The sequence below is a fragment of the Apis dorsata genome, unplaced genomic scaffold (genome assembly GCF_000469605.1).
Source record: "Apis dorsata unplaced genomic scaffold, Apis dorsata 1.3 scaffold_365, whole genome shotgun sequence".
Taxonomy (NCBI): domain Eukaryota; kingdom Metazoa; phylum Arthropoda; class Insecta; order Hymenoptera; family Apidae; genus Apis; species Apis dorsata.
The window spans coordinates 338,436-357,383 of NW_006263630.1; the positions used below are offsets into that span (position 1 = coordinate 338,436).

Consider the following 18,948-nt stretch of genomic DNA (forward strand, 5'->3'; position numbering starts at 1 on the left):
GTAATGAACCATTAATTCCAAAAAAATTATAACTCTCAATATATCATTATTGATGCGATCTATATTCATTTACCACCGAATAAAGAGATCAGTAGCATTGATTCGCTTCAGTTCCAACAGAACGGAAGAACGGGGAATCTGAAATCTAGGAACTGTAACGGCGACAGTATGCAACCTTGACACATAGTGCGTGTCTTTGTCATCTTCGTGCTTATGATCGCATTTAACAGTAACATTTTACTGTACATGATGCACTAACGGTTTTTTTTAAGATTATCGTTATAACAATTATTCTATTAATATATATATAATATAATTTTAAATATAGATATTCAGAATACAATTTTTACGAAGATTCATCAAAAAGGATTTGTTCATCATCTTCTAGAGTCTTCAAATAAGATTATTAACGTTCTCACAGAGGGATTTTTCTAAAAATTAGCAGGTACGCTTTTTCTAAATTTATTCAAAATATTTACGATTAACAATTTTTATTAAACACTTATTTATTAAATATTAAAACAATTTAAATAATTAAACGGAAACAAAAATTTTGAAGAGAAAAATTTTGCTGCGAAATATTTAATTATGAGGTATTTAAGTTACCTTGCTTATCTTAAAAATAAATGCGAGAATATGAGAATAATTTTCAAGAGATCAACGATTCGATAGATTAATTACGCAGCTTGCACGACGAACCGAGAAACGAGAATAAGCGTAAGGTTGCCTACGCGTAACTGGAGCCTATTTAGCCTTTGAAACGAAACATTATGGTTCTCCTTGTTGCGTATAATGATCGTAATAAAAGCTACTGACATCGGCTGGTTTCTACAACAGTGTCGACAATTGCGTTCACGCAATAGGTATTACGTGAGACGCACATTTACGTGTCACACTTTACTGCGACCGGAAAGGATCGAAGGTGAGCGTGACGAGAGTAGTGAAGAAGAACGACAGGTTAAATACTCTGTATTGAAAAGAAAAATCGTCGATAAAATATAACTCAAAATGAAATTCTATTACGTAATTGTATCATAGATACATAACATCTTAATTTGTTTTTTGAAAGTCTGTTGAGTAATTTTTAATAAGGAAATCGAAAATGGTTAGAAAATAAATTTTTTAAATTTAAAATTTTATAACGTAACGAAATAGAAAAGTTTTTTAAATTTGGAATTTTATATATTTTTAGAACTCTTTATGTTTCTCATTTGATAAAATTTATTATTTAAACATTTTTCTATTAAATCATCGAATGAAAATGTTATCTTATAAAATGTTATCGTAGAAAAATTTGATTTGTAGAAAAGTATGAATGGAAAGTCAAGCATATTTGTATAATATGAATCGGAAGTGGAAAAAGTTGGATGAACATGGCAATGAAAATATAAACGGCATTTATGGTATTTTCCAGGATTGTAATTATCCATAATTAACGACTATCTATCATATAGTGTCGGGCATTCTAAATCTTACGTCACGTAATTATAAGAAATTTCTTCCGAAACCGGAAACAAGGTGGAAACAATTTCTGAGATGCGAAAGGAATGATAAAAAACAACACCTGTACAAAAAGTACGTTCTGAAGGTTTCGACCAAGCATAGAACTCATTGCGAATCGCATTCCAAGTCTGTCTGGGAATATTTATCCGTTGTGGAACATAAAACGTTATATAATCAGCTTTTGTTCCATGGTTGAGGATGTAAACTTCTGACAAATTAATACTGTAATGCAAAATAAATTTCTTAATTGCTTTTGACTTTTCTTACGATTTAAAATTGCATAAAACTTCTAGTAATTTTAAATATAATTAATACGAATAAGAGAATTAGTATTTATGTTTTAAACATAATGAAACATAAGAGGATTTACATCTGAAACTAATAAATAATTACATCTGAAACTAATAATAATTTATTTTCCAACGAATAATTTTTCTTTTCTTTTGTTTTTTAGGAATTATGCAATCGTCCAATATTCGTCAGCGATACACCAGCCCAATTCGATGTAATTCCTGGAAAAATGGGTAAGTGTAATAAAATTTTTATTTTTCATTTCATATTATTATTATTATATATTTTGTATATCTCTTAGTTCGTTAAAAAATAAATAGAAGAAGTAAAGAAATAATCAAAGCTATTTAAATATTTAATAATTCCATTTTATTCTGATTCAATGTGTAAAATATACGTTCGTAATGAGTGAATCATTTCACCTTGGAAATTAAAATAGATTTCTTGATGGAAATTAAAATAGAGTTTATTGTATTTTATTTAAACGCTTATCTTATATAAATTATTATTAAGTTATAAATATTCAATTCAAAATATTTTATATCGATTAAATTTATATTTTATTTTTCTTTCCTAATATTATTCTTTTCTAATATTGAATTTCGATTTTAGAAGAAGAAAGTGACGAAGAATCATATTCTATGTTGCACGTATCCATGATGACATCTTCCAGGCACTTTCACATCTTTCACATTAACTCCAACGATTATAATATTTCCTCTTAACACGATGTTATTATCATGAAAACACGAATCGATACACGCTCGTCAAGTCTTTCTATGAACGACCTCGAAATCGTACAAACCCTGAAAGTGACTCGGATAACCTTTGAGAAACGTGGGAGATATTCCTGCGGATACTGTGGTTCAAAGCTGTTAGAACCAAACGACTTTCTTTCAGCCACGACATATACAACCATGTGCCGATATAATCGATATTCCCGGCAATTTAATTAACGAATAACCGAACTGCGGTATTGTATGATAATCGCATGGCTATGATAATCGTACTTCTATTTTTATATGGCCTTAAAGGAATCTGGAAGCCAATGAATATTATTTTATTTTTATCGATACTCAAAGTCATTATAACTTTAAAGTACCATATACCATATTTCAATTCATATTATTTCTGTTATTAAAAATTGAAATTAATATTTTCATGCTAAGGGTCATATAAATTTTTAATCAAAATCAAAAATCAATTTTATTAAATATCAAATAAGATTTATAACTTTATTGAATACAGAATAATAATCTTTGGATGTAGAGATCGAAATTGACCTTACTTGAGAAGATTTTTATTTCCAAAATATGGTGGTAAAATATAGTAATGATCAATTTGCAAGGCAAAATTTCGACATAAAGATATAAATAATTTTACCATACCTCCGAACTCCGTACTCTTGACAATTTGCAATTTGTAATTTTATGTACCTTTTACACGTGTGTTAAACGGTAAGAGATTCTCAGCAAGCGTGTTTCTATCTGACCTGTCGCATCGCTGTCGACGAGTTACGAGTTACGCCAAGTATAGAACGTGGAACGCATCGCGGTCTTAATCTCCGTCTCGTGAGGAGACTCGTGCAATTCACGAGCATCGTGGACGGAAGTCGAGCGATCCGGGAATTCGTGCAAACGCGTGTTCTCTCCAAGGCGACGCAGCACCGTGTCCCGTTAGTGTGCATAAGCATGTAACAGCATGCGCGACCGAATGGGATTACCATGACACGTGATCATTTCTTTTCGACCTACATTAAGACGATTTAAATTGCTCGCGTTACGAAATAAGGTGATTGGAATATAGTGAGACTGGAAATATTCGATTTTTTTTAAAATAAATATTGTCTCCTCGGATTTTTTTTTCTTGAATAATTTTATTCGTTTATTACGTAATATTTAATGTACAACTTATCTCTGAAATAGTGATTCAAGTTAGTTAGAACACGAATTGAAGAGTGATTCTGTGTATGAGAAAAAAGAATAATATTTTTTTCTTATACGAAGCGAAATTGATTAATTTTCGATTAGATACGAATAAACTTTTAATAGGAGATAATTTTATATGTGAAAATAAAAAAAAAAAAGATGAGAGTCGAAAATTACTTTAATTCTTTGCAATCCGTATTCAATGCGGATATCATGAATTTTTCCAAAAAATGTGAAAAATAAAAAAAAGAGTGTAATTCATTCTTATAATTTCTATATTTTTTTAGTACGAAGAACGAGATAATTTATAATAACAATAAATAAAGTCAAAAATTAAAAAATTCAAGATCATCACATATAGTTCTACGATCTCTAAATTATAAGAATCATACAATTACAGGTGTGCATGATAAATCGCAGATATCCATTCTTTCTCGTTTATTTGAATAATCAAGCCATTTTTTTCCGCTCTACAAGCGCTGACATACATGTTTACGATCAAATGGGAACAATGCAGATAGAAGACGACGATGGTAACAATTATTTGAACGTTTAATATATCAAGCAATCCTGTCTCGCGCGCGTGGAAGCCGTTAAAATAAGAATTACACGTATCTTATTATATATTAGCCGTTAAAATAAGAATTACACAATTATATTAATAATTATTTTCCTACGATTCGACGAAAGCCAAGCCATCACGTTCACGTGATTCGAATCCCCCTCAAATCGTTTGTCATTGCACAATGTGTTTTCAGCTCTTGACACCAATGTCAGTACCACTGACTGTCAGAGTACCACTTGGACATAATTACAATGGACGCGCTTTCGTGGGTATTATTCCTCTAGGAGTTGTCCAAGCTCGACGAAACGATCGGTTTCGCTCGCGTAGAAATATTTGTCTACTCGCTGGAAACTGGGGTTAGCTCATCTGTAATCGTTTGCGGTTGAAAATCGGGACTTCAGTGAAAGTGGATCGATGCGCGCATCGTTTGAATAGAGATACGAGCTAATCAGATCATGGTAAATGATCGATCACCGCGTTTACGATAATTTTCTTGATGATCATCTTTCAGAGAAACGATCATCGCGCGTGAATGAATTGCGATATTCTTCCCAGTGTGTCATAACAACTTCATTTTTTTCTTCGTTCGAAAAGAAAGTCAAAGGTAGTTTCTTCAACGATAAGTTATTTATGGAGAATCGTAAAAATCTTGTTAATGGATGATGTTTTTAATTTTTAATGAAATATCGAATACGTCAGATTCACGAATTTTTATAATTATTGTGCAAATTTTTTTTTTTGAAAAAATCAAAATGTCTATGTATTTTTAAACCGATTGAAAAGATCAATTTTACATACAGGGAAAATGGAAGAAAATTTCAATTTTAATTTATTTATCGAATTTATTGATTTTTAATCGAACCAGTTACATTTGATCCAGATTCTTTTCTGACTTTATTTTATGGATGGAAAGTATATATATTTGATTTATACGTTTTGAATAAAAACGAACGTGAGATCGTATATACGTGAGATCATGAATAAGTCCGCGAGAAAGAGGCGTTAAAGTTATTCGATAAATTATGGAACAGCTCTAATAAACTATGTAAACAGGCGAAACAGATTTGTAATGTTCGGTCGACGCGTGTCGTAACTTCGTGAGAACATTTTCTTCGATCGAACACCGTAACGACAACGATTCATTACTCGGTCAACTTTCGTTTTCTAAATGTGTAAATCACCGATTATGCGTTCAAACATTTCTTTTTAAATTTCAATAATGAGACAAAAAGAAAATGAAATACATAATTTTTTCCTTCTCTTTTTGAATTTATATAAATATTAATATCCTCTTACTTTCAATCATTATTCAGCATTTTCTGACAGCTTTTGTTTATAATAGAATGAATAATTGCAGCGAACAATGAAGTTGTATTCCTCGTAACTCTACGCCAGATTAATTAACGATAACAGTACGCATAACGCGGAACGTACTTAACAGAAAGTTAATTTGAATCGCAATGTGGTTCACTTTATATCTATATATCGATCTCACGTGCGATGAATAAAGAAAGGATATAAACGAGAACGTTCAGTTATAATTTACCTAATTCGCGAAACACGTTTCCCCGTCTTCCATTGTTTACCACAAACTGTTTTAAGTCTTCTTCTTTAAAAAGAAATCAATATGCTTTACAATATACATCACAAGAGAATATTCATTCATATTCAGTAAAAGTTAATTCAATAATAAAAGAATAAGCTTGTTAATCGATTTCTATACTCTTATATTATTTTTATTTACATAATATTACTGATCTTATGTTTAAATAAAACTGTTTATTCAATAGCAAAGGAAATATAAAACATAATCGTTTGACTCAGAATAAACAAAGCATAAATTTTTTTAATACGTTTCTTCATTTAACCAGAACTTATTAACGCGTATATTTTTACCATTAGAATTAATATCCTATGATTTATTTCTTAAATTCAGGTGACAAATGGCTGGTCTCCTGTCTGGGAGTTCTTCACCTGAGCAAAGGACTGTTCTACAGGGTGGTGCCAGCTGACCAAGGATTTGGGAACAGCGGAGAACCGCCTGGATCACCGACGGCCGAGTACGCCGGCGTATTCAGGTTCCGTTTATGGTGGTGCGGCGCATGGGTCGAAGTTCTCGTCGACGACAGGCTACCGGCGATTCACGGACGGCTAGCTTTCGTGCAAAGTCGTCACAGTGATCAATTCTGGCCGGCTCTTCTGGAGAAAGCGTACGCCAAGTGAGTAGGAAGTGCTTGAACTCGAGAGCGCTCGGTTATTTGTCCATCAAGTGATCGGCCGCGCATGAGATTCTTTCTCGCGCTTGCCTCTTGTCTTTACCTTCCAATATGGTTTAGAGAAGAGGGAAGTGAATTGACTCGAGATGTCAACGCGAGATTGAAAGAATTTTTCTTCTTCGAATAATGTAATTGCAATTACGTAAAAATGCTTTTTATCGCGTAATTTTATCGTGCGACTATATTATTCTATCGCACATTGTATCTTTTCTTTCGCTATTCTTTCTTTCTTTCTTTCTTTCTTTTTCCTTTTCGTCTTCTGATAAGATTTAAAGAAACGTAAAGTCGAAAGTTTTTTTTTTGAATAAATATTCTCTGTCGCATAACGAAGTTATAAATTCCAGTTTTCTCGAATAATTGAATTTTTTTATTTTTTTATAACTTTTTCATTTCATTCGAATATTCATTACATAAAAATGTTGATTATAATATGATGGACTTGAATGATAATGTCACTAGTAGAAAACGAGTTTTAAAAAAACGTACGTAACTCTACGATGTTATAACATCGAGATGGGATGTTATAACATCGAAAAGGCCAATTGATCAGTTTCAATCGAACGCGATTTCGCGTGGGCGTATAAGGTGGTGTATCTGGGTTCATCGATCGATCTCGGTAAGGTCGATTCTCGTGCTAACGCACCACGTGAACGTCCACCTGATGAACACCCACGCCACCCACCCGAACTTACAAGATTGGCCGTGGTAGCATGAAAGTTATTTGCGTATTTGCATATCCACCCACGATCTTCCATTCTCGAAGAAAATTCGAAAGTCGTTCGATGATTCTGATTTTCGATGCTTTCCATAAACAATGTACCAAGAGATTCTTATTCGAAACAACTTACACATTCTTTATTATAATCTCTACAAAATTATTCACGTAAATTTTATCGCTAATATTAGATAATATTTCTCGTATATATCAAATTTCAACTTCTAAAAAGTTATTACGTAAATTCTTCCTTAAATTTACAAAAATATATGCAATTTCTAATAATCATTCACTCGATTTCTCAAAAGAAAAATTAACGTGGCTTCCAGCGAGAGAAAAGAAAAATTAAAGTTAAAACTTATGAACCAACAACAATTTCAAATGATCTAATGAAAACACACATTTCGTCATGACGTTTGGAAGATACGATCTGTAACGAAGCGAAGCGTACTCGAGCGATTCGCGAATACTATAAACGAAACGGACATCATATCGTAGAGACACAGAATTTATTCCCGATGTCTCGCAAGATCTACGGAGCGGATCTTCGCCGCGAGTACAGCGCGAGATCTCTTCTGCGAGGTGGAAGAAGCGTTTACGCGGACGAACGAACGATGACCGGTTTTGCCGAAGGTCCTTGCTCCTCCTCTTAATCTTTCCGCTGATGACCGTTTCTCCTTCCTTCTTCTCTCCTTCACCTCGTTATCCGCTTCTTACTCGCCTCCCTTCCTCGGCTTCTTCTCGTTTCTTGCCGTCAGGGATGTAAACCCTGGGCGTTGCACTTGAAACGACTGCAACGTGACGGCCTCGGAGAGGAAGACGACCTCGTGAGTGGCAACGAAAGAAGAGCAGAGGGATCGTCGATAAGAATCGCCGAGTTTCATACCTCCCTTTTCTTTTCTTCCCTTTTTTTTTTCTTTCTTTTTTCTTTTTTCTTTTTTCTTGTTTACCGAGATCCATAGCCGTGACAAATTTCTCATCGACGATAACGCGATATTTACACGCTCGTAGCGTACGTGTGCGTGTATCGTTGCTTTATCGAAGCTGAAGAACGCTTTGATATTGCGCCATTAAATAGATAATAAAAAGGATTTTCTTTCTTTCTTTTTCTTTTTTCGTTTTTTATAGGTATGTTATCCGAAGTTTTTAATAAAAGAAATTTCAATCTGTAAATTGTTTTTTTAAAACAAGATTTAAACATTTTATGTTTTATATCGAAAGATAAATATTACTGTAGATCATTTGAAGATCACCAGACGCAAGACTTGTACCTATGCTTTTCCTAGATACTTTTTTTTGAAACTATTAAAAAAAAATATTTTTTATATCATTAAATGATGAATAATTAATTGTCGATAAATATTTAAATGTCCTGTAAAAATATTTAGAAAATGTTATTGTTTATAATATATTAATCTTTTTTCAAAAGAATCTGCTTGTTTCTTGTATACGGAAATTGGAGATTTGAACGCCTGGATAACGCGAGCGCAGGATGACTTAAACAGTCCTATTTTTCATTTAAATTTTATTCGAATTACACAATTACAAAAAAAAAAATATTCGTATAAATCGAAATAAATATATCGTGCTGAAACTAACAAAATTTCAAACAAAATGCTTATTCTTAATTACTTGTTCAAATATTGGCCAATCAAATATGATTTCTATTAACACTACAAATTAGGATTCTATTTGATATAATCATTTTCAGTACGACGCAAATATGATCGAGTCAAATTTTTAATCTTTTCCATTATTTCCATTATTCATTTATTTTTTTCTTTTCACTCATGAAATTTTGAAATTTTCTATTTTGCATTGCACATAAGTTTAAGAGAAATACTTGCAACGAGTACATCTATTTAACGATCGAGAACACAGCTCGTTATAATTTCATCATCAAACGCATTCATCTTGCATCACAATGGCGAATATATGTGCACGCGTAACGAGAAATTGTCGTGGTTGTGCCGCGTTCTATAAGGAGAAAGCAGAACAAAGAGACCAAACCTTATAACTTGTATCACAAAATGGCACGAAAGTGAAATAATCGATTAATACATTCCTACGCTTGTAATAAATCTTATACGATCATAATACTCCAAGTATACCGGATTAAAAATGATTAATATCATTTTAGATCTAAATTTATCTTAGTTAACATTATTATCGATTTAAATCGATTAAAAATGACACGATTCTCGAATTGAAAAAAAATCGAAAGTCGCGAGGACATTTAATGAAAAGTTAAAGTTAAACAAATATATATATACATGTTTTTATTAATTTCTAAAAACACACGATTCTTCAAGCGATGAAATTACTTTTCGATTGATTTTTTTACGATTTGCTAATTCGATTCGCTCGATCCATCGGGAAAAATATATATTGTGATGCGGCTACGATTGCACTGGTCAACAACTTCGGCAAAGGAATCGAGGTCGGGATTCATTAATAATTGATAATGCGTTGTTACCTCTTGATGGCTTCCGTTTGACGTTGAATGTACGATGCAGTCGATTAATGTTAAATCGTTTGAAATCAACTGGTACCATAAACAATTCTGATGAAACGATATTTCGCGATTGTATATTGTAATGTACTTAGTTTTTATATCAGTCAACTCGTGATAGATTTTATGAGCAAATATCGAGAATCTTCAGCGATATTATCATTAATTTTCACTGGCAAATTATGTCATAATTTTAAAATTATAATAATTAAGCTAATTGCTGTTACTAAATGTGATCATTATTAAAATTGCCAAAAAATATTCTTCAAATATAAAATAAATATAAAATTCTTGTAATAAATTTGCAATTAAAATATTTCTCATACTAAAATCTTTCATTTTAAATTAATTTCCTTTAAGTATAACTTTAAAAAAAACTAATCATTTGATTTTTAAAATGTTATACATTTTCACACTAAAATTAAGAATTTTACAAAAGTTTCAATTAATTAATCTAATTACTAAGTGGTTTATTCGATGATACGAAAACGCAATGTGTCATTGAGTTATTAATCATCCCATTTATTTTCACTATTTATCTAATTACAGCAATAAAATGATCTTAAAATTTATATTACATACGAACCGTGTCTAACGAAGCTTTTTTCTTTGCACAACATTAAAAATTTACAATTTTATAAAATTGATATCATCTAGCTAACAGTGAATTGAAATCGAATTCGTCTAGCGCAAGAAAATTCCCGTTTTCGATATGATAAAGCCGATGGGTTTTGTGACAATGTCAAATTATTCCATGCGTTTCAATTCAATGCAAACGCACAAGAGGACACGTTCTCCAACTGAAAGAATCTCTCGTCGATGGCACACTTCTTTTCACGGGGAGAGAATCGTTCATTGGCCGACCTTTCATCTTTCACGATAACCCTGTCGCGCGGATCGAATCAATTCGGAACGTACCGTGAATCCAAACTTAATAATCTGGCATTATAAATAATATTAAAATCAGTTAGAAAGCTCATACGTTCACATGCCATCGCGTGCATAGCTAGCGAAAGAATTATGCTGGACGCGATTTCCATTAGAAACCATTGCGCATGCGCCTGATACACCTTAAGCGAAGAATCGCTAAATAACGCATTATGCGTACACCGGTTAGTCCTACGATAATACCACCAATTATTTTGTAACTGTAACCATTTCGTGGAGTAATTAACGTGTTTTACGATCGATAAATGATGTGATTTAATTTCTTACCTGTAAGCAATAATATATAATTCTTCATTGCATTAAAAATAAAGTATAATAAATAAATGACATAACAGAAGGAATACAAAATTGAATCTATTGTTACATAACCTCTCTTTTTTTTCGTATATGTGATATATCTATCACATATAGAATAATATGAAAGTTGAATTTGGAACGAATTTAGATTTTGCAATGATAAAAGCAATCTTTACATATAAAAAATTACATATAAAAAAATAATAATCATATAATAATCGAAAAAATTTGTTTTTCGTAGATTATAAAGTCAAGAGCGATGATTCATAAGATTGATGTACGGAGAACGAAATTTTCAGCAGTAGAATCGTCCGTTTTGGCTCATCAGCAATAAGAATTTAGAATTCGGCATAGCTTAAGAATACGTTGGTATAGCCGGGCTATATTCGGCGCTGTATATTTGTGCACGCACATGCCAACCATGGATATACTAAGCAAGTATATCCGCGGATACTTTCACTCGACGAGTAGTCGGTTCGTTGGTTGCCAGCAATGGATCGGAGGTCAGTGCACCGGTGACCACAGTCCAAGCTTGTATCTGCGAGCACGAAAACTGCTGCAATAGCGTTTCGTGCTAATAGAGACTTGAAAACGAGCTTTGTTAATAAGTTCATCTACTTATCTGATTTTATAATGTTGAAATTTTTATCGATTTATGAATACTGCAAATTGATTTATGAATACTTGAATTCTGTTCTGGAATTACGAATTTAGTTCTTTCATGGATAGTTCACTAATTAAAAACATATATTTCAGAATATCCTTTTTTCCAATAAAAATTTATTACTTATGAATATATATATATATATATATATATAGAGAGAGAGAGAGAGAGAGAGAGAGAGAAATTATCAATTCTATTTATTTTTTAAATTATGAAACTGTTTTATGTAGATAATATTATTGTAGACATGTCGTTTACATATATTATTTATTAATTTGAAAATTGTTGTTTAATTTTATATTATGAATAATATAAAATATATATTAACATTGGTAATATAAAAGAATTGCAAATAACATTTCATATTCGCGTCATTACCCCGTTAGATGATCATAGGACGGAAATACGTCAATGGTAAGACTCGCATTACCGTTGACTCACAAACTGACAATGGCAGTTACATAGTTAGCAGAGTGTTTAATCGAAGATGATCCTTGCGATAATTTCATTTCTTCATAATCTGATAAAGATTCACTATCTATTATTTATTATTTTTGAATTCTATTCAATATCCCAAACTACTGCATATCAAATTATTTATATCAAATCAATAGCGAACAATTTAGCCAGTAATCATTAACGTCTGTATCGTTCATTTCCGTGATTCGATCGGTGAAAATAATCGATCCTCGATCATTGCCCTGTTAACTCGTTTCACTATTATTCCAACTGTAGACCAACATTGACCACTTCCGAGCTGGTGTATTTCCGCCAATAGAACATACCGAATTCGAAGCCCATAAAAGGCACACAATGGTATATATATGGATCTATCTGTTGATGGCGTTGCGCTTGCCTTCCCTGAGAAAATACCCATGTGACTGTTTGAGCGACGCGTGTGAATGGTTACGGTTTAGAGATTAACCTATACGTGTACACTAGGTGTATGCATACCACCTTACATGTGGCACGGGAAACTCCCTATCTAGCCTAAAGCCTATGGATGTGAAGGCGTTGGTGTTTACTAGGACGAGCCAGTTGACGAAGAGAGCAAGAGAAAGAAACCCCGTTATCTAGAGAACGTTAATTCTCGCAAAAACGGCACATACGTACAGATAACATCGCTCACTTCTCATATCTCTTATTTCTCTTATCGATTGAAACGAGATCTCTTTCCTATCTCGAACGGATGATTTCCGAAATGAAAAATACGGCAACACGAGATTGCCAGCTTAATCAACTCGGTAGATTTAATTTCACGGAACAAAGATATTCCGGTAGCGTGGCAAGCGAGATTAACGAGCCGTCGCGTCGCATAGTCGACTCAACTTTCTTCGCGTAATCGATGGGCAACTCGCGATCGCATAGTAATTGTGGTGTTTCATCGTCAATAAGAAGAGGTCACAGGTCGAAAAATTCTATATATTCGCTTTCCCTAAGTCCATCTTAACATTCTTGCGTTTAAAAAAGACCGTACGTGTGATAGACGAATTTTCTCCACGAGTTTAACTGGCGTGACTAGAAATACCAGATAGCTCATTGAAATTGAATAGATAAAGTTTTTCGTGTATCATTTCATCCGTTGTATGAAGATAATTATTCACTGAGAAAGTTATCTCGAAATAGAGAAATTGATTTTCGCTCATTTCAGATTGCACGGATCTTACGAAGCCCTCAAATATGGAACTTTGTTAGATGGTTTATCTGATCTTACCGGAGGAATCACAGAGAGTATCGCAATACGTCAAGATCCTACTGCGTGCGGACGTGTTCTTGCGAAGCTTCTTGACATGACATCCCTTATCACATGTACAGTAAATAATAATCAGCAACAAGTAAGCTTTCTTAATATTCTTTCTAAATTATATATTGTAAATATACATTTCAAATATCTCTAATATTTTAAAATTAAATTATTTATTCTTATGTGATTTTAGATTCGTACTAGTACAGAGAAACTTGCAAATGGTATTCAAATGGGGATCAATTATCGATTATATGCTATTGAAAGGGTAAATAACATTCGTTTGATGATTTTATTTTTTTTTAACTTGTATCTGAAATTAGTTAATTACATAATAAATTTAGGTGGAAACATTCAATGGCGAAGCAGTTCAATTAGTAAAATTAAGAAATCCTCTTGGACCTGGTAGAGAATATGTTGGCGCTTGGGCGAGAGGTGGCCTCGAATGGGATGAAATACCACCAATGGAAAGAGATCGTTTAGCGGTCAGGAACATGGCTGAGGGGGAATTCTGGTGAATTAATTTTAATATTATAATTTCTTAATTCATGCAATAATATTTTTGATAAGAAATAATTTTAATAATATTATTATTTTATTTAATTATGATAAATAATATGAATATATTATTGAAATGATAATGACAATCGTAATCCAATTGTAGGATATCATATTCAGATTTTGTGAAGACATTCACTCATTTAGAAGTTGTACATCTTGATGCTGAAACATCGAGGGATGAACCATCATTGCATAGCAAACATACTTGGCAAATGAAACTCTATCAAGGTAGCTGGAGGAGAGGTGTAACTGCGGGAGGATGTAGAAACAATGAAGGTTCATGTGCAATTTATTAATAATAAACATTTTACAACGAAAATTTGAAAATGCATCATATAAATTATTGAAATTATAATAAAATATTGATATATGATTTTGTTAATGTATCTATGTTACAGAAACTTTTCATATTAATCCACAATTACATCTAATTCTAAGCGAAATGGAAGAAGTAATTGTTTCTTTATATCAACATTCTATTATGGAGATAAAAGTAAGATGTATTTTTTATGGTATACATTTATTTTTGTTATACATTTTAGAGAAATTATATTAATTATAATGTTTATAATATTTTCATTATATCAAGGTAATAGGATTCACGGCGTATACTTTACCGAAAAATAGCACAGAATCAATAAATAAACAATTCTTTAAAAAAAATAAATCTTTAGTAAATTCACAATATACGAATAGTCGTCAAGTCAGCCATAGATGCCAATTAGATCAAGGTGGATATTTATTAGTTCCCACTACTTTTGAACCTACACAAGAAACAAGTTTTACATTGCGAGTTTATAGTAGTAAACCCTTAAAACTTAAGTAAGTAATTCAATTTTAATATTAATGCATTATTTAAAAATATAATTATATTTTATATAATAATTTCACTAGACTTCTTGATACTCCGCCATCTTTGGTAAAATCGGCTATTATTAAAGCACCACCTCTTGAAGGTAAAGGTTTTTCACAATATGAAGCCGTTTTTTTGCAACTTGCTGATGAGCATAGAACAGTAAATGCTTTTGAATTACAAGAACTTCTCGAAGCTTGTTTACCAAATGGTAAAAGTTAAAACTATTGAAAATTGTGATCGAAATTAAAAGAAAAATTGAAATTAAAAAAAATATTATTATATTTTATTTCTAGACTACATAAAGAGCTGTGCTTGTATGGAAGTATGTCGACAAGTAGTTCTTACAATGGATGTATCCTTAAAATTAATTATTTCAATTTTATTTCGACTGCTTAATAACATACTTAAAATTTATTTGTTTTCCTTAAATTGATATCAATATAGAGTTCCGGAAGTGGTCGATTGAAATTTAATGATTTCAAAGATCTTATGTGTAGTTTAAAATATTGGCAAGCTGCTTTTAAAAATCACACGAAGGAAAAGACTGGTATACTTAAAGCGGAACGATTACGAGATGCATTACTAGAAGTGGGTAAGTAAATATTTATCGATACCTAATTCAGTTATCAACGTATAACATATTTTTAACACTTAAAAAATATTTCTATTAGGATTCCAATTAAATACAGATGTTCTTTCAATTTTAATTCTTCGATATATGAGAAAAGATGGAACACTTAGATTTGGTGACTTTGTTTCAGCAATTTTACATTTGAGTGATGCATTCGGTATATTTTTATCTTTTGTTTTTTATATCTTTATATTTTATTTTTACTAATGTTTAATTTTATTTTATATATAGGAATATTTGAAAGTAAAGATCCTTTGCAAAATGGAACTATAAAATTAAGTTTAACTGAGGTACATTATATTTCATATTTTATTTAATTTAAATATAGAAAATAAATCTATTTTATAAAATATTAATATTTATTTTTAGTGGCTCAGATCATCTCTGATGTGCTGAATTTACTACTCAACATAATGTGTGTACCTTGAAATATTTGTAAATAATGTTTTCTACATCGTATATAGATATAAGTTTTAGCCATATTAACAATAACGATAAAGTCCATTTTTTGTTTTGTTTGTAAAATATCATTTTTCGCCATTAGCAATCATCATTCCTTCATTTGATTAAACATTATAAGTGACTATGTATTATATGTTATTTGTATAAGAAATTCATAATACATAATAAAGTAAATTTATTTTGTACAGTCCCTTTATTCAAAATAAACAATTATTCATTGTAAATAAATTTCTTATCAAAATAGGCTATACTTAACTGTATAAATTTTGCATAAATAAAAATAGACAAAGAAAGTAAGAAATAAGAAAAAAACAAAGATAGAATAAAAATTTAAAAATCAATATCATTTTCAAGACAAAGATAGAATGATTATTCAGAATTATACCATAAATTATACTATAAATGAAATGCATAAAGAAAAGATAGAAAATAGTAGAAAAAGGATAAAAATAGAATAAAAATTGATTTTCAGTGACATCTCTTAAGTATCAAAAATATCTCTTTAAAATCATCTTTCTAAGAACAACTAAAAAATGGTGCTAGTTCTTAATTCTTAATCTGTTTTATCCTATACTTTTTAAAAAGATGTCTTTGATATTCAAGAGATGCCGTTAGTAGTTAATTTTTATTCCTATCTGTGTCCTTTTTTCATTATTTATTTTCCTTGTCTTCACTCTTGACGCGTGATTAGACGAAGTACTTACAAAATGTCAATAAAATATTCATTTATAATATTTCTTTCAAAACAATTAAATGTTTTAAATCTATGTTTTAACAATTAAATATCTTAAATCTTTGATTTGTAATTTTTTAAAAAAATTTGAAAAATTTATTTTCAAAATTTATTTATATTTAATTTATCAAATGTTAATTTTTATTATAGGATTAATTTATGAATTAATCTCTTTAATCCCACATAATAATTTTATATTTTATTTGTAATATAAATTACACAATAGAGTTTTATATATTATATATATTTATTTTTATTTAATTTAATAAATTAGATAATATAAGTTTATATATAATAAAATTATTTATTTATTTATTAAAAAAATTCTTATTAGAAATTATTTTTTGAAATTATATTTTATAAATAATATTACATAAGTAATAAAATTTGTTATTATATCATTCTCTATTCTTATATATTGTATTAAATTCTATTATAATTATTATAAATAATATTTTTATATAATTGATATATCGTATAATAATGAAATACAAAATTACAAGTCTAAACAATCTTATATATGTATCATTGGATTGTATGTATATATATATATATATATATATATGTATATATAATGATGTTCAGTTCACTAATGATTGAGCATATCTAAATTTTGTAAAAATAATGATATGATGGTTATTATAACATATATACAGTATTCAATTTACAATTTTTATACGGTGATTAGAAATAGTGTTTAGTTGAAAAGTATCATATCACAATTAATGACGTGGATTTAAGTTAGGTTATGCACAACGTTACAATTGTTACTAGAATTCTCGTCGAAATAATATTATAAAAATAATTTAATTATTAATTATTTATCATTAAATACAAATCATAAATAATGTTCGAAATAACAGATACACAAAGTAAGTAATAAATAACTTATAATTTATACAAAATTTATATGATTTTTTAATAATTCTCAAGCATAAAATGAAATGCGAATTTCAAAACAATATATAATAATAAGATATTGATTTCAGAAATCGGAGTGGGACTTGTAGGTTTTGGAATATCTTTTCTGTTTCTTGGGGTTTTATTACTGTTTGATAAAGGTCTTCTTGCTATTGGAAACGTAAGAATTATTCTCATATTTTTGTAAAAACTTTATTCCATCATTTCTAAATTAATTATTTCTGTACAGATTTTGTTTATATCTGGATTAGCATGTGTTATTGGACCAAAGAGAACTCTCAGTTTTTTTTTTCAAAAACATAAAATAAAAGCCAGTGCTTCATTTTTAGGAGGCATCATTGTAGTACTTATGGGTTGGCCTATTATAGGCATGATAATAGAAACATATGGTTTTGTATTATTATTTAGGTATATATATATATATATATTTAAATAATTATTTTATTATGAAGTATATATTTATTTTTTACACAATTAATTAAAAGTTCAATGTTGTTAATGTTACAGTGGTTTTCTGCCAGTTGCGATAAATGTTTTACGAAAAGTACCTGGTTTGAAAATTATTTTAAATTTACCAGGTATATCTAAAATATTAGATTCAGTTGCAGGAGATCCAAATAGAACAACTGTATAATATGTTTGTTAATGTATCACTCAAATCATTGTATATAAGAACCATTATTTTATATTATATCCTAACATTCTTGTCATTCCCTTCTGAAATTTTACAGATCTCTTTTTGTATTCTATTCTAAATATCAAATGTAAACAATAAAATTCAATTAATGTCAATTTATTTAATTTAGAAATGTTATATAGAAATAATATATAGATTTTTCATTTTCATATTACTATAAAATTCTATATTACTATTACTACAAAAATCATACAAGTTTTGAAAATATTTAAAAAGATGGGAGGAAAATCAAAATTTAAAAAAAAATATTTATAATCATTAATTTACTATTTCAATAGATTAATGATATTAAATGATAAATGTATTTTTTAGTTTGGAATGTTTTTAATCAAATATATAAAATATGTAACAGTAAAAACATCACTATTACTTCAAAAAAATATAATTTTATTTTATATATAATATAAAAATATATTTTTTTATATTCAATACTTTTTTTAGTAAATAAATAAAAAATTCGGATAATTATCTTATATGTTAAATAAATATAATACAAATCATATAATAACAAATCATAAAAAAAAATTATAAAATAGATTTAAGGTAGAAAAATTGCAAAACAAATTTTATTATTACTTTTATTGATTTTGTTATTTTCTTTGCACACATCCTAACATGAACATATTGGATGCATACACTTACAA

General features: G+C 29.7%; 3 protein-coding genes across 3 annotated transcripts in view; 2 read left to right on the forward strand and 1 right to left on the reverse strand.

Moving 5' to 3' along the window:
* Nucleotides 1-16,138, forward strand: part of LOC102678811 (calpain-C) — a 31,717-nt gene extending 15,579 nt beyond the window's left edge. The window contains exons 3-16 of the mRNA XM_006618624.2: nucleotides 1,958-2,027; nucleotides 6,224-6,506; nucleotides 13,351-13,534; nucleotides 13,637-13,711; nucleotides 13,788-13,957; nucleotides 14,108-14,280; nucleotides 14,403-14,497; nucleotides 14,594-14,826; nucleotides 14,899-15,068; nucleotides 15,154-15,212; nucleotides 15,305-15,452; nucleotides 15,532-15,648; nucleotides 15,723-15,781; nucleotides 15,861-16,138. Coding sequence (XP_006618687.1) covers nucleotides 1,958-2,027; nucleotides 6,224-6,506; nucleotides 13,351-13,534; nucleotides 13,637-13,711; nucleotides 13,788-13,957; nucleotides 14,108-14,280; nucleotides 14,403-14,497; nucleotides 14,594-14,826; nucleotides 14,899-15,068; nucleotides 15,154-15,212; nucleotides 15,305-15,452; nucleotides 15,532-15,648; nucleotides 15,723-15,781; nucleotides 15,861-15,887 — 1,863 coding nt within the window. The 3' untranslated portion in view covers nucleotides 15,888-16,138. The remainder of the gene's footprint in view (nucleotides 1-1,957; nucleotides 2,028-6,223; nucleotides 6,507-13,350; nucleotides 13,535-13,636; nucleotides 13,712-13,787; nucleotides 13,958-14,107; nucleotides 14,281-14,402; nucleotides 14,498-14,593; nucleotides 14,827-14,898; nucleotides 15,069-15,153; nucleotides 15,213-15,304; nucleotides 15,453-15,531; nucleotides 15,649-15,722; nucleotides 15,782-15,860) is intronic.
* A 1,103-nt stretch (nucleotides 16,139-17,241) lies between these two features.
* On the forward strand, nucleotides 17,242-18,408 carry LOC102679025 (vesicle transport protein GOT1B). Its single transcript, XM_006618626.2, has 4 exons — nucleotides 17,242-17,558; nucleotides 17,676-17,767; nucleotides 17,837-18,015; nucleotides 18,115-18,408. The coding sequence occupies exons 1-4, from the start codon at nucleotides 17,534-17,536 to the stop codon at nucleotides 18,239-18,241; spliced, it is 423 nt and encodes a 140-aa protein (XP_006618689.1). The 5' UTR covers nucleotides 17,242-17,533; the 3' UTR covers nucleotides 18,242-18,408.
* A 460-nt stretch (nucleotides 18,409-18,868) lies between these two features.
* Nucleotides 18,869-18,948, reverse strand: part of LOC102679166 (ADP,ATP carrier protein 2) — a 3,696-nt gene continuing 3,616 nt past the window's right edge. The window contains exon 5 of the mRNA XM_006618627.2: nucleotides 18,869-18,948. This exon is cut by the window's right edge and continues 1 nt beyond it. The gene's annotated coding sequence lies outside the window, so the exon portion shown is untranslated.